Source organism: Cebus imitator, unplaced genomic scaffold (genome assembly GCF_001604975.1).
Source record: "Cebus imitator isolate Cc_AM_T3 unplaced genomic scaffold, Cebus_imitator-1.0 Scaffold64, whole genome shotgun sequence".
NCBI classification, from domain to species: domain Eukaryota; kingdom Metazoa; phylum Chordata; class Mammalia; order Primates; family Cebidae; genus Cebus; species Cebus imitator.
The window spans coordinates 7,151,955-7,164,095 of record NW_016107379.1 but is presented as its reverse complement, the minus strand read 5'-3'; the positions used below and the strand labels follow the sequence as shown (position 1 = coordinate 7,164,095).

The 12,141-nt window shown below is 39.4% G+C and overlaps 1 protein-coding gene and 1 pseudogene across 3 annotated transcripts in view; both read left to right on the top strand.

Annotated features, from left to right (window-relative positions):
* SLC31A1 (solute carrier family 31 member 1) overlaps positions 1-12,141 on the top strand; it is a 43,484-nt gene that overhangs the window by 24,006 nt on the left and 7,337 nt on the right. The window contains exons 2-3 of one of the 2 annotated variants that reach the window (XM_017530358.2): positions 11,089-11,255; positions 11,757-11,829. In XM_017530358.2, the coding sequence (XP_017385847.1) occupies positions 11,124-11,255; positions 11,757-11,829 (205 nt within the window). In that variant the 5' untranslated portion in view covers positions 11,089-11,123. Of the gene's footprint in view, positions 1-11,088; positions 11,258-11,755; positions 11,830-12,141 lie in introns of both variants that reach the window. The other variant, XM_017530357.2, reaches the window with a different exon arrangement.
* LOC108305614 lies at positions 5,888-9,436 on the top strand (annotated as a pseudogene). The gene has a single exon (XR_001825813.2). The product of XR_001825813.2 is annotated as a putative glycerol kinase 5 (transcript).

The following is a 12,141-nucleotide window of genomic DNA, read 5'->3' as shown; positions in this document are numbered from 1 at the left end:
TGGAGTACAGTGGCAAGATCACTACTTACTGCAGCCGTGACTTCCCAAGCACAAACGAGCGTCCCACCTCAGCCTCTCAAGTAGCTGGAACCACAGGTGCACACCAGCACGCCTGGCTAATTTTTGTATTTTTAGTACAGATGAGGTTTCACCATGTTGCCCAGCCTGATGTCAAACTCCCGGATTCAAACAATCTGTCTGCCTCGGCTTCCTAAAGTGCTGGGATTATTACATGTGTGAGCCACCATGCCCAGTCATTAAGATCATTTTAATTTTAATTTAATTTTATTTTTTATTTATTGAGAAAGAGTCTTACTCTGTCACTCAAGCTGGAGTGCAGTGGCATGATCTCAGCTCACTGCAACCTCCGCCTGCAGTGTTCAAGCGATTATCATGCCTCAGCCTCCCTAGTAGCTGGAACTACAGACACAGATCACCACACCTAACTAATTTTTAATAGAGATGGGGTTTTGCCATGTTGACCAGGTCTCAAACTTCTGATCTCAAGAAATTCACCCGTCTTGGCCTCCCAAAGTGCTGAGATTACAGGCATGAGCCACCATACCCAACAAAGATAATTTTAAAATTTCCCTATAGGAGCAATCAAAACAAAGCCAGAGCCAATTTCTCAGAATATCTACTAACTCCCTACAGGTCATCAAAAGCCAGGATTCACCCAGTTAAACTGGTTGTTTGATCATGTGGACATAGTCCATAATTTTCTTTTAAGCTTGAATTTTCTTTTAAGCGTTGGCTGAAAACTTACAAGTCACCAAGCATAAGTAATGACTACAGAAAGCAGAAGATAAACTAGACAGATTTCTCTTTGCCTAATGTTTTTACAAATCTAAAAAGGAATATGACCCTAATCATTTTAGGAATAAAGACTTTCTTCCTTATCCTGGAAGCCAGGAAAGACTTTAGGCAGTCTCCAAAAGAATTGTCCGAGGCTCCAGATTATTTTTGTCTGAGCTAGAGAAGAGAGCCATGTGGCAGATGATGTATGACTACTTCTGTGTAGTCTTTTAGTACAATCTAATCTCCATAGCCCCTAGGGATTATTGTATTTTACTCTTACTGCGCAATAGAAATAAGGCCAATGTTCAATGCTAAGACTCAGAATAGACATCAGAATTTAGCCGTCTTGCTAATTTCCTAACTTCCGACCCTAAATTCATATGTATTTTTGTTAAAGATACTAGATTTTGCAGATTATGTCTGTGTGGGAGGTGATGGGGCAGATAGAGGGAAAACTTTTTATAATCTCCAGAGGTTGACTCTGAAAGACCCTTGACTAAAAGGAGAGTTTGAAAGCTGTTTGTATAAATATCATACCATACTTATTAAATGAGGGAAAGCAACAGAAGGGCAGAGCTCTTCAACAGTCAATATAGCATGTGCTGTTTCCTATATTTAATGACATTCAGAGCAATAGAAACAAGTTGGCATGTAGCCAACATCAGGCACCTAACTGAAGATAAATGTTCCCTAGAAACAGAGTAGTGTACAGCCTTCCTGAGAAAGAAACTCCTTTTCTTATTTTATATAAACTAAATTCCACATAAACTCATGCTTAATTTTTTTAAATAGTCAATTCCTAGACCATTCCTCACCTTTCTTAAAGATCCAGAAGTCTATGTGGGAGCCAGGTACAGTGGCTCATGCCTGTAATCCCAGTACTTTGGGAAGCCAAGGCAGGCAGATCATCTGAGGTCAGGAGTTCAAGACAAGCCTGGTCAACATGGTGAAACCCTGTCTATACTAAAAATACAATAGAATTAGCTGGGTATGGTGGTGCACACCTGCAGTCCTGGCTACCTGGCAGGCTGAGGCAGGAGAATCGCTTGAACTGAGGAGGCAGAGGTTGCAGTGAGCCAGGATCGCACCACTGCACTCCAGCCTGGGTGACAAAAAGAGACTCTGTCTCAAAAAAAAAAAAAAAAAAAAATCCAAGAAGGTTTCTGTGCTTTTCTGTGCTAGAAGGAAGAGCTCTTATGAACTATTCACATGAGTGTTCATAGCCACTTCAGAAATCAGTACAGGCAGAAAGGGACTTGAGAGTAGTGTTTTTTGTTTTTGTTTTTGTTCTTGTTTTGAGACAGAGTTTCACTGTTGTTGCCCAGGCTGGAGTGCAATGGCACAGTCTCCACTTACTGCAACGTTGGCCTCCCAGGTTCAAGCGATGCTTCTGCCTCAGCCTCCCAAGTAGCTGGGATTACAGGCACCCACCACCACGCCTGGCTAATTTTTGTATTTTTAGTAGAAACAGGGTTTCACCATGTTGGCCAGGCTGCTCTCAAACTCCTGACCCCAAGTGATCCACCCACCTCAGCCTCCCAAAGTGCTGAGATTATAGATGTGAGCCACCGCGCCTGGCCTCAGTAATCATAATCTTTCTACCCTAGTTATAAACTCAACTTGGTAAATAAAATATTGTAGGTGGATTTTATCATAGATTAAAAGTTAGGAATCGTAAGGGGTTTATTGTTTTTCAGTTCCATCCCTGAGTTACATATTCAGATTTTTTTCGGTTAGTATTTGTAACAGTGGTAAGAGCTGGTAGGACTTATAGAGAGGCATCTGGATCATGAGGGATCCACCCCCATGAGTAAATTAATATTCACTCTCAGGAGTGAGTTCTTGTCCTCACACAAATGGATGTGTTCCTGCAAGGCTGGGTCGTTATAAAGTGAGCCCACGTCTCCTTGCACATGCCCACTTGCCTTTCTGCTTCTCTGCCAGAAGCCCAGCAGATGCTGGCACTATGCTCTTGGATTCTCCAGTCACCAGAATCATGAGGCAAATAAACCTCTTTTCTTTATAAATTACCTAGCCTCAGGTATTCTGTTATAGCCACACAAAACAGACTTAGACAGTATTCTTCTTTACAAATAATTTGTAAATTTGGCCTGGCATGGTGGTTCACACCTGTTATCCCAGAACTTTGGGAGGCCAAGGTGGGCAGATCATTTGAGATCAGGAGTTCAAGAGCAGCCTTGCCAACATGGTGAAATCTCATCTCCACTAAAAATACAAAATTAGCTGGGCATAGTAGCACATGCCTGTAATCCCAGCTACTAGGGAGGCTGAGGCCAGGAGACAGAGGTTGCAGTGAACTGAGATCATGCCACTGCACTCCAGCGTGGGTGACAGTGAGACTCCATCTTAAAAAGCAAACAAATAATTTGTAAATTTGATGAAATGACAGAATAAGGATAAGAACAATGAACAGCAGAGGTTTAAAACAAGAACAGGAGTTTTGGCCTAGAATTAACAAGCATGCACATAGATTGTCCTAAAACCAGAAACCCAGTGAATCCATAAATACCACTTTACAAAGATTTTGCCAACTTTCCACCTGTCACTCTTCATTACTCTCTCATCCACAAGTTTCATTAATTGTAATTGCTTTACAAATCAAGAATCTTGATTCCATAAAAGTATAGTCCAGCTACATATGAACCTTGAACCAAGTTAAAGTAAACAGTTCTTAGAGCAGAAGTAGTTAAAGTTAGCTGTGAAGTTTAGAGAAACTTGAATAAACCAAAGACAAAGCAGTGCAGCTCATAATTACCATGAGGCTAAACTATTCTCATTACAAATAGAGCAAAGGCTGGCACGGTGGTTCATGCCTGTAAACCCAGCACTTTGGGAGGCTGAGGTGGATGGATCACTTGAGCCCAGGGGTTCAAGACCAGCCTGGCCAACATGGTGAAACCCTCTCTCTACTAAAAATACAAAAATTAGATGGACATGGTGGCATGCACCTGTAATCCCAGCTACCCAGGAGGCTGAAGCAGGAGAATGATTGAACCCAAGAGGTGGAGGTTGCAGTGAGCCAAGATCGCACCATTGCACTCCAGCCTGGGTGACAGAGTGAGACTCCATCTCCAAACAAACAAACAAACAAATAGAGCAAAGATTGCTGTGACCCTGGATTTTGACTTATTCTTATATCAGTACCCATTTTTATTTTGGAAGTAGCCGAGCTTGGGTCATCTTAGATTAAAGCTACCGAAGGAAACAGGCTAAAACGAACCAATGCTAGTTTACCTCCTGTAAGTTGAATTTCTATTCTAGAGAGAATGGGTTAGGTGTGTTTGATTGCTTTAGAAGATGAGTTATCCAAATACATATGGCACATCACTGATAAGTGGGAAGAGAAAAAAATCACTTTTATTATGTTTTAATAATTAATTTCTAAGTTTTTCTTTTTTTGATATCATTTAGGTTTGGCATATTCCTGTGGGATTTTTCCTAGAATAAGACTTTTAGTGAGCATAAGGACTTACCAGGACTGGTTTGTGTTTGAGCCTATAGAGTGTATGTTTATATGTCAATCTCTACCAGCTTTGTACCTTCCTATTCATATACCATGGGGTAAGCCTTGCATAGAATTCCATTACAATACATCCATTGTACACTGACAATGAGAGCAACTAGATTCTGCTCTTGTTCTATCTTGTAGTATATTTGGATGTGAAATATATCCTTTACAGATGATACTTCAAAACAGGTGCATACTTTGAAAGGTTTTCTTGAGATTTGTATATACCATGTCCTGGATCTGAAGAGATTTGATAATGTGCCATCATTGAGTAGATTTCTCTAATTGATAATGAGGGGCCTGAATAATTAAGAACATGTGGCTCTTCAAAATTAGTTAATGGTAATAATTAATATTATAAAAGTTCATCAAGGAAATCAAGGTTACAACTTTTAGGTAGTTTGTGGTTCTATAGTCTTGCTTTTTTAACAGTCCTTTACATGTTATCTTATGTCCCAAAATGAAAATTATGACTGTTCCGTTTCTCTTTCTAGCTTTTTGCCTTAAAGCTCCCTGAGGAAAGACTGTGTGGTACTCATTTCTTTATCTCCTTTGGTCTCTCAGAACAGAAGGCACTGTTGCAAATATTCACTGCCTCTTCCTCACCAGGATTTATATGGATAATATGGAATGAAATAATCCTTTATGGTTTTCTTATGCTATAATCATTTTTCAGACTTATTAGAAGAGAACAATATTTGTGTCTTCTGCCTCTGTCTCTTTATGAGAATGTGTTAATAGTCTTCCTGGCTAGCGAAAATCTTTTCATTCTTACTGCATTTGTTTGGTTCCGTATCATAATTTATGATCACTTAGATACCAGTGATTTCTCCATCCTACCATGATTGCCTCTTTATCTGAAAACAGCTGTCCACCTACCATTTGTCCCATCACTGACACTTTGCACATGGTCTCCATTTTATTGTGTATTGTATTTTTTAGTGTTTACTCTAAAAACACTGTAGAGAAAGACCCTGTTATATATCTCTTTCTGCCTCCCATCTAATCTCTTTATGGTAATAGTATTAATAATACCAGATTGTCAAGCTCTATAATTACAAAATGATGTAGTGTCTGGCATGAAAGCGGATCTCTAATTATGCCTACCTGATGCTTTGCCTTATCCTTCACTAGGAATAAGAACCTATTTCTTAAGCCAGCTGTCATAGAACCATGGGGTAGGAGTTAACAAGGAAAAAATAGATAAATAGATGGCTCCCTTAATCTATATAAATTTCCTACCCACAGTCTTTTTTTTTTTTTTTTGAGACAGAGTTTTCCTCTGTCACCCAGGCTGGAATGCAGTGGTGCAATCTTGGCTTACTGCAACTTCCGCCTTCCAGGTTCAAGTGATTCTCATGACTCAGCCACCCAAGTAACTGGGATTACAGATGTATACCACCACACCTGGCTAATTTTTTTGTATTTTTTTAGTAGAGATGGGCTTTTACCATGTTGGCCAGGCTGGTCTCGAACTCCTGGCCTCAAGTGATTCGCCCACCTCAGCCTCCCAAAGTGCTGGGATTACAGGCACGAGCCACCATGCCTAGCCAATTCTTTATCACTTAGTAATTCTGTCCTATTTCCCAGCTTATTTCCTTCACAGCATGAAATTGTGTTTATTGTTTGTCTCCCTATCAGGAACCTTGTTTGTCTTATTCACTGTTGAATTATTAGCACGTAGTTCAGAGTTTGGTGTATAATAGGAGCTTGATAAATATTTATTTATTGAATAATGAGAAGCATACTTGGTTTCATGAACATGAATACCTTGGAATTTTTAAAACCACTTTCTCTTCCACAGACTGGAGTTGAAGGACACATAAGATAATCCACAGGTGGCCTAGCACGGTGCCCTGGGGCCCTGGAGCACCGGGATTTATAGCGTGCCTGCTGGGGAGGTGGCTGTAGGAGAGGCCTGTGGGGTTGGGATGTCGGGGCTGCCCATGGACCCAGAGCAGAGCGTGCAGGAGCCACGGCACACTGGCTTTGTCCTGGGGCTGGACATGGGCAGTTCTGTGATCCGCTGCCACGTCTGTGACCAGGCTGCACGAGTTTGCAGCTCCAGCAAAGGTGGAAAGTCTTTATCCTCAAATTAGCTGGGTAGAAATTGATCCTGATGTTCTTTGGATTCAATTTGTTGCCATATTAAAAGAAGCAGTCAAAGCTGCAGGAATACAGATGAATCAGATTGAAATCTTGACATTTCAACACAGAGAGCAACTTTTATTATGTGAAACCAGAAAATGGGAAATCATTTTCACAACTGTATAAGTTGGCAAGATTTAAGAGCTATTGAACTTGTAAAATCTTGGAATAATTCTCTTCTAATGAAGCTATTTCACAGTTCTTGCCAAGTGCGTCACTTTTTCACTGGAAGTAAATGAGTTTTTGCAGCCAATTTGTTCACTTTCACAACCCAGCAGACTTCTTTGAGATTGGTCTGCATTTTACAGAACCTGAGCAAAAGGCAGCTGAAGAAGAAAATTGTTGCTTTGAAACTATTGATACCTGACTGTTATGTAAGCTCACAAAAGGTTCTGTATATGCCACAGATTTTTCAAATGCTAGTACAACTGGACTTTTTGACCCATATAAGATGTGTTGGAGTGGTATCATTACCTCCTTAATTTCAATACCATTTCTCTTGTACCTCCCGTGTGGGACATAAGCCACAATTTTGGATCCTGGATGAAGAGATATCTGGTGTGCCTGTACCACTAGGTGCCTTGGTTGCTGACCAGCAGTCAGCCATGTTTGGAGAGTGTTGCTTCCAGACAGGTGATGTGAAAATGACCATGGGAACTGGGACATTTTTGGATATTAACACTGGAAATAGCCTTCAACAGACAATTGGAGGTTTTTATCCATTAATTGGGTGAAAGATAGGGCAAGAATTTATATGCTTAGGTGAAAGCAATGCAGGAGACACTGGTACTGCCACAAAATGGACTTAACAGTTAGAGCTTTTCACAGATGCTGCTGAGACTGAAAAAATGGCCAAAAGTGCAGAGGATTCTGAAGGAGTTTGTTTTGTTCCATCTTCTAGTGGATTACAGGCTCCATTAAATGACCCCTGGGCATATGCCTCTTTTATGGGGTTTGAAGCCTTCCAACAGTAAATACTATCTCTTAAGAGCAATATTGAAGTCAGTAGCTTTCAGAAACAAACAGTTATATGAGATGATGCAGAAAGAGATTCATATTCCTATAACAAAAAACGTGGGCAGATGGAGGAATCTGTGAGAACGATTTTGTCATGCAGATGACTTCAGACCTGATGAAAGAGAATACAGACAGAACTGCTGACGTTGGCATGTCATTCCTGGGTACAGTTTATCTAGCTGGCCTTGCTATTGGGTTTTAACAAGGAGGAACTAAAGAAACTGAGACAAAGTGAAGTGGTTTTCAGGCCACAGAAGAAATGTCAAGAATATGCAACAAGTATGGAAAACTGGGCCAGCGCAGTGAAATGCTCCAAAAATTGGTATAACAAGACATAGCACTAAATGAAATGATCAAAACCATAGATGGCTGATTTATGTGACATCCAGATGAGATGAAGCTCAGGGATAACGAATATGACAATGACTGAAAGGAGAAAATTTTAAATAAGGTTCATAACTTAAGAAGCATTGCTTTAAAAAACAAAACAAAACAAAACAAAAACTCTTATTTTTTTCCCCTAAACCATGGTAAGGCAGCAATACCTCAAAACTTTATATCTTTTATTTTGTAGCAAATTCCAAAGGACATTAGTCATTTCCAATCATATTTTGACAGCTATAGGTTCTCTTCCTTTTTATACTGAGTCAGTGGTACACAGGAACATAATGATTTTCCTTCCAAGCTAATGGTTCTGGGTCAAGCACCGTGCACATTGTTCCAAAACTATGTGAAATATTATTTCTTTAATGCTTTAAAATTAAGTGGGCTATTTGAAGTACACATAGCTAAAAAGAATGACTGAGAAAATGTGGAATTTTGAAACATTAATATTTTATGTTTAAAGCCATAATTTTCTAATATTATATCCAAATATGAGCTTAGTATGACCCTCTCAGACAAGCTTATGAGTTAATGCTTTCCTTTACTGGTCTTAAAGACACTGCCTTAATTTTTCCTTGTTCAACCAAAATCTGAGCATTCTTTCTACATTGAAAACACTGAAAACCTAATTTTAGTTAATGAACTAAAAAGAATACTGATTTTTAAGAAACAGAAAAATATTACTTGTTTTCCTTCTCAAATAACATTTCTTTCAAAAACTTCTGGCTGAAGTATAACATGCTGTTAGTTAATGTAAATCTTCCCTTTCTCTTGTTCTTTATCTTTCTTCATTGTTTAGATGCTTATATAAATGTCTTTCGTTTTCATTAAGTGCCTCATTGACAGAGCTTAATTTGAAGAAAGTGCCCTAATTTATTGACCACTTAAGAATTGTCTTTATTGGGGTATTTATTTGTTTCTGCACCTTTTTGATGCTTGTTCAGTCTACTCATCCCTCTGCGTATGTGCGGTGGATAGCTGATAGAGGGGAGGAGAGTGCATCTATGCTCAGGATTGCCCTTTGGCCACTTAGCCAGAGATCCACAGGGCACAGCAGGGACACTCTCATATTCTCAGACTTTCTTGCAAGAAACAGTGAAGAGGAGTAAGTTGTGAGTCGTGTCAAGCTGGATGTAGAATTGTCCTAAGGCAGTTGACCCCACCTTCTAACCTGTTTTGCCTTTATTTGCCCCTCCCTACATTTCGGGTAGGTTCCATTTGGATATGCAGCAATAATGACTTTATTTCTCTCTTGGTCAGGATTTATCGCATAAAATCCTTTTATTATAGAGCTAGCTATTTAGTTACATAATAATCTAAGGGAGAGACTTCTAATTTTGTTTTTGCTGTCATATATGTCTATTTTGGAGACAGGTATGATAAAACTAGAAGTTAAATTGCATTTCTGCAAGTTCCATTTAAATAAACTTCAGATATCTTCTTAATCTAATTTTCTGATGAAGGCATTGTAGCAACTATATATTATCATTAAATCTACTAATGAAGATTTGGAAATATTTTTAGTATTAATAAATAGAGGTGTTTTATTTACTATAAAAAAAAAAAAAGAGAATTCACCGACACCTCCTCCTCCATACACCCCAGCTTCCCACTCTCCCACTCCGACTCTAGCTATAGGAATTATTGCTCCTGCGCTGAGCTTGGTGGCTCATGCCTGTAATCCCAGTACTTTGTGAGGCCAAGGCAGTCAGATCACTTGAGCTCAAATGTTCAAGACCAGCCTGGCCAACATGGTGAAACCCCCATATCTACTAAAAATACAAAAATCAGCCAGGCGTGGTGGCACACATCGTTAATCCCAGCTACTTGGGAAGCTGAGGCACAAGAATCACTTGAACTCAGGAGGTGGAGGTTGCAGTGTGCTGAGATCACACCACTGCGCTGCAGCCTGGGCAACAATGCAAAACTCTGTCTAAAAAATAAAAAGAAAAAAGAAAATAATTATTGCTCCTTGGTTTGTGTCCCAGATGGACTTTTGCAGCAATATAGTGACGGGGTAGTAAAGATACAAGGCTGAATTTGTAGTTAAGTCTAGACTTAATTTAATATAGAGTATCCAATTTATACCTTGTTTTTCATGCTCTTCACTCTAATGTCCTGGTAGGATTGAAATTGTATCTAAGGTCTGAGCACACAGCTTGCCTAAGGCTACAGTAGACCTTTCTTCAAATTTAAATTAGCTGAAGGCTGGTTGTCCTGTATGTGAAAATGTAATCAAACTATCCTGATTAGGCACAGGGCACAGCAATTAGGTGAATTATCTGAAGTCCTTGCTTTTTATCTGCTGACATTTATGATTAGAAAGCTTTAAAGAAGTCAAATTTCATTAATGGCATCCATTTGTATCTTATTACAGAATGTCTGTTTCCTGCAACCCAAAGAAGCTGCTTTTCTTTTCCTTATCTAATATTTAAGTTTGAACATATATTAAACATACCTGTTAAAGGAACTATACTGGCTGGGCGCAGTGGCTTACACATGTAATCCCAACACTTTGGGAGGTCAAGGCAAGAGGATTGCTTGAGATCAGGAGTTTCAGACCTGCCTGAGCAACATAACAAGACCTTATCTGTATAATAAAACAAAAAATTAGCTGAGTGTGGTAGTGATCCAGGCCTGTGATTCCACCTACTCAGAAGGATGAGGTTGAGGCTGCAGTGAGTTACACTCCAGCCTCAGTGACAAAGCAGACCCTGTCTCAAAAAAAAAAAAGGAACAATTTGCAGAATAAGGGTTAGGCATCTGTAGCCCTAGGTGTAAAGCCTTTTTCTGCTACAGTCTCCAAAAGTGATCTCTATTAGCACAAGTTCCTTCTCTCTCCATCTGTAGATTATGAAAAAAAAATTCTGAGTAAAGATGCTAGGAGAACATTCATTTATTAGATGAATTCCATACAGACAAAGTATTTACCAAGAACCAAGCCCAGGAGCAGGGGACCACCAGGTTGCTTGGTGAACTGGCTTGGGTCAGAAATGGAGCAGGTCAAAACTCTTGTGCTAATCAGTAGTGGGATCGTGCCTCTGAATAGCCATTGCATTCCAGCCTGACGGAATAGCAAGATTCCATCTCTAAAAAGATTTTTAAAAAGAAATAAGGTTTTTATATCCTTAATTATTATATATAATTATAATTAAGGATATAATTATATCCTTAATTATATTTAATAAGAATCTTTCTCTTTCTCTTAAAAGAATCTTTTGCTGACTCTCAACTTTTCCCGGAAAAAATGGATCATTCCCACCATATGGAGATGAGCTATATGGACCACAACAGTACCATGCCACCTTCTCACCATCACCCAACCACTTCAGCCTCACACTCCCATGGTGGAGGAGACAGCAACATGATGATGATGATGGTGAGTGCCATAGGAGGGGCAATGTGGGCCCTTTCCCATCCACTTGGGTAATAGAAATAATGGAATTGTAGTACTGGAAGTTTATTATCTTTAATGGTCAGTTTACCAGTGAGGAAAACTAAAGCAGACTCAAGCAAGTCAACTGATTTGCTCAAGATTATATAGCAAGTTCCTTACAGAGTCACACCAGAACCAAGATTTTAGGCTTCTTTGTTCGGTAATCCCTTCTAAAATCGACTATTTTCCGAATTAAGTTCTGGTCCTTATGCTTTGTGTGGAAAAGAGAAAAAGACAAAAGTTGATGGTGGGGGCCTGGGAGAGTACTCATGGTTGGTACCTATGGTAGTAATGCTCAATTAATGGCAAAAGCCTCTCACTCGCATGAAGGTCTCTTGTTACTATCCAGGTCTTCTACTTTTAAATGTTCTAAGGTTCTTTGCCCATAATTCTCATTTAGAATTGCCATTCCTCTCTAACTGACTTGTTTTGGTTTTCTGGCAGCCTATGACCTTCTACTTTGGCTTTAAGAATGTGCAGCTACTGTTTTCCGGTTTGGTGATCAATACAGCTGGAGGTGAGTAAGCTATCCGGTAGTTGGAAGGGGATAGTCACATGAGAGGCAGTGACAAATAATTTGGAAGTCCAGTACCTCTTTCTTTCCTGATTACTGAGTCAACGTGGTAATGATACATAACCATCTTGGTTACTGTTTTCCTACCTAGAAGGTAGGAAACACAGTACTTTTTTGGTCCTCTGGTAAACCTCCCTTAACTAACATGTATGTTTTGGAGCTCTAAAAAATAATTTAGATACCAGATGGAAGTCATTTGCAATCCATTTTCTTTCATTCTTTTCCAGAGTGTTTACTTTTTTTTTTTTTTTTTTT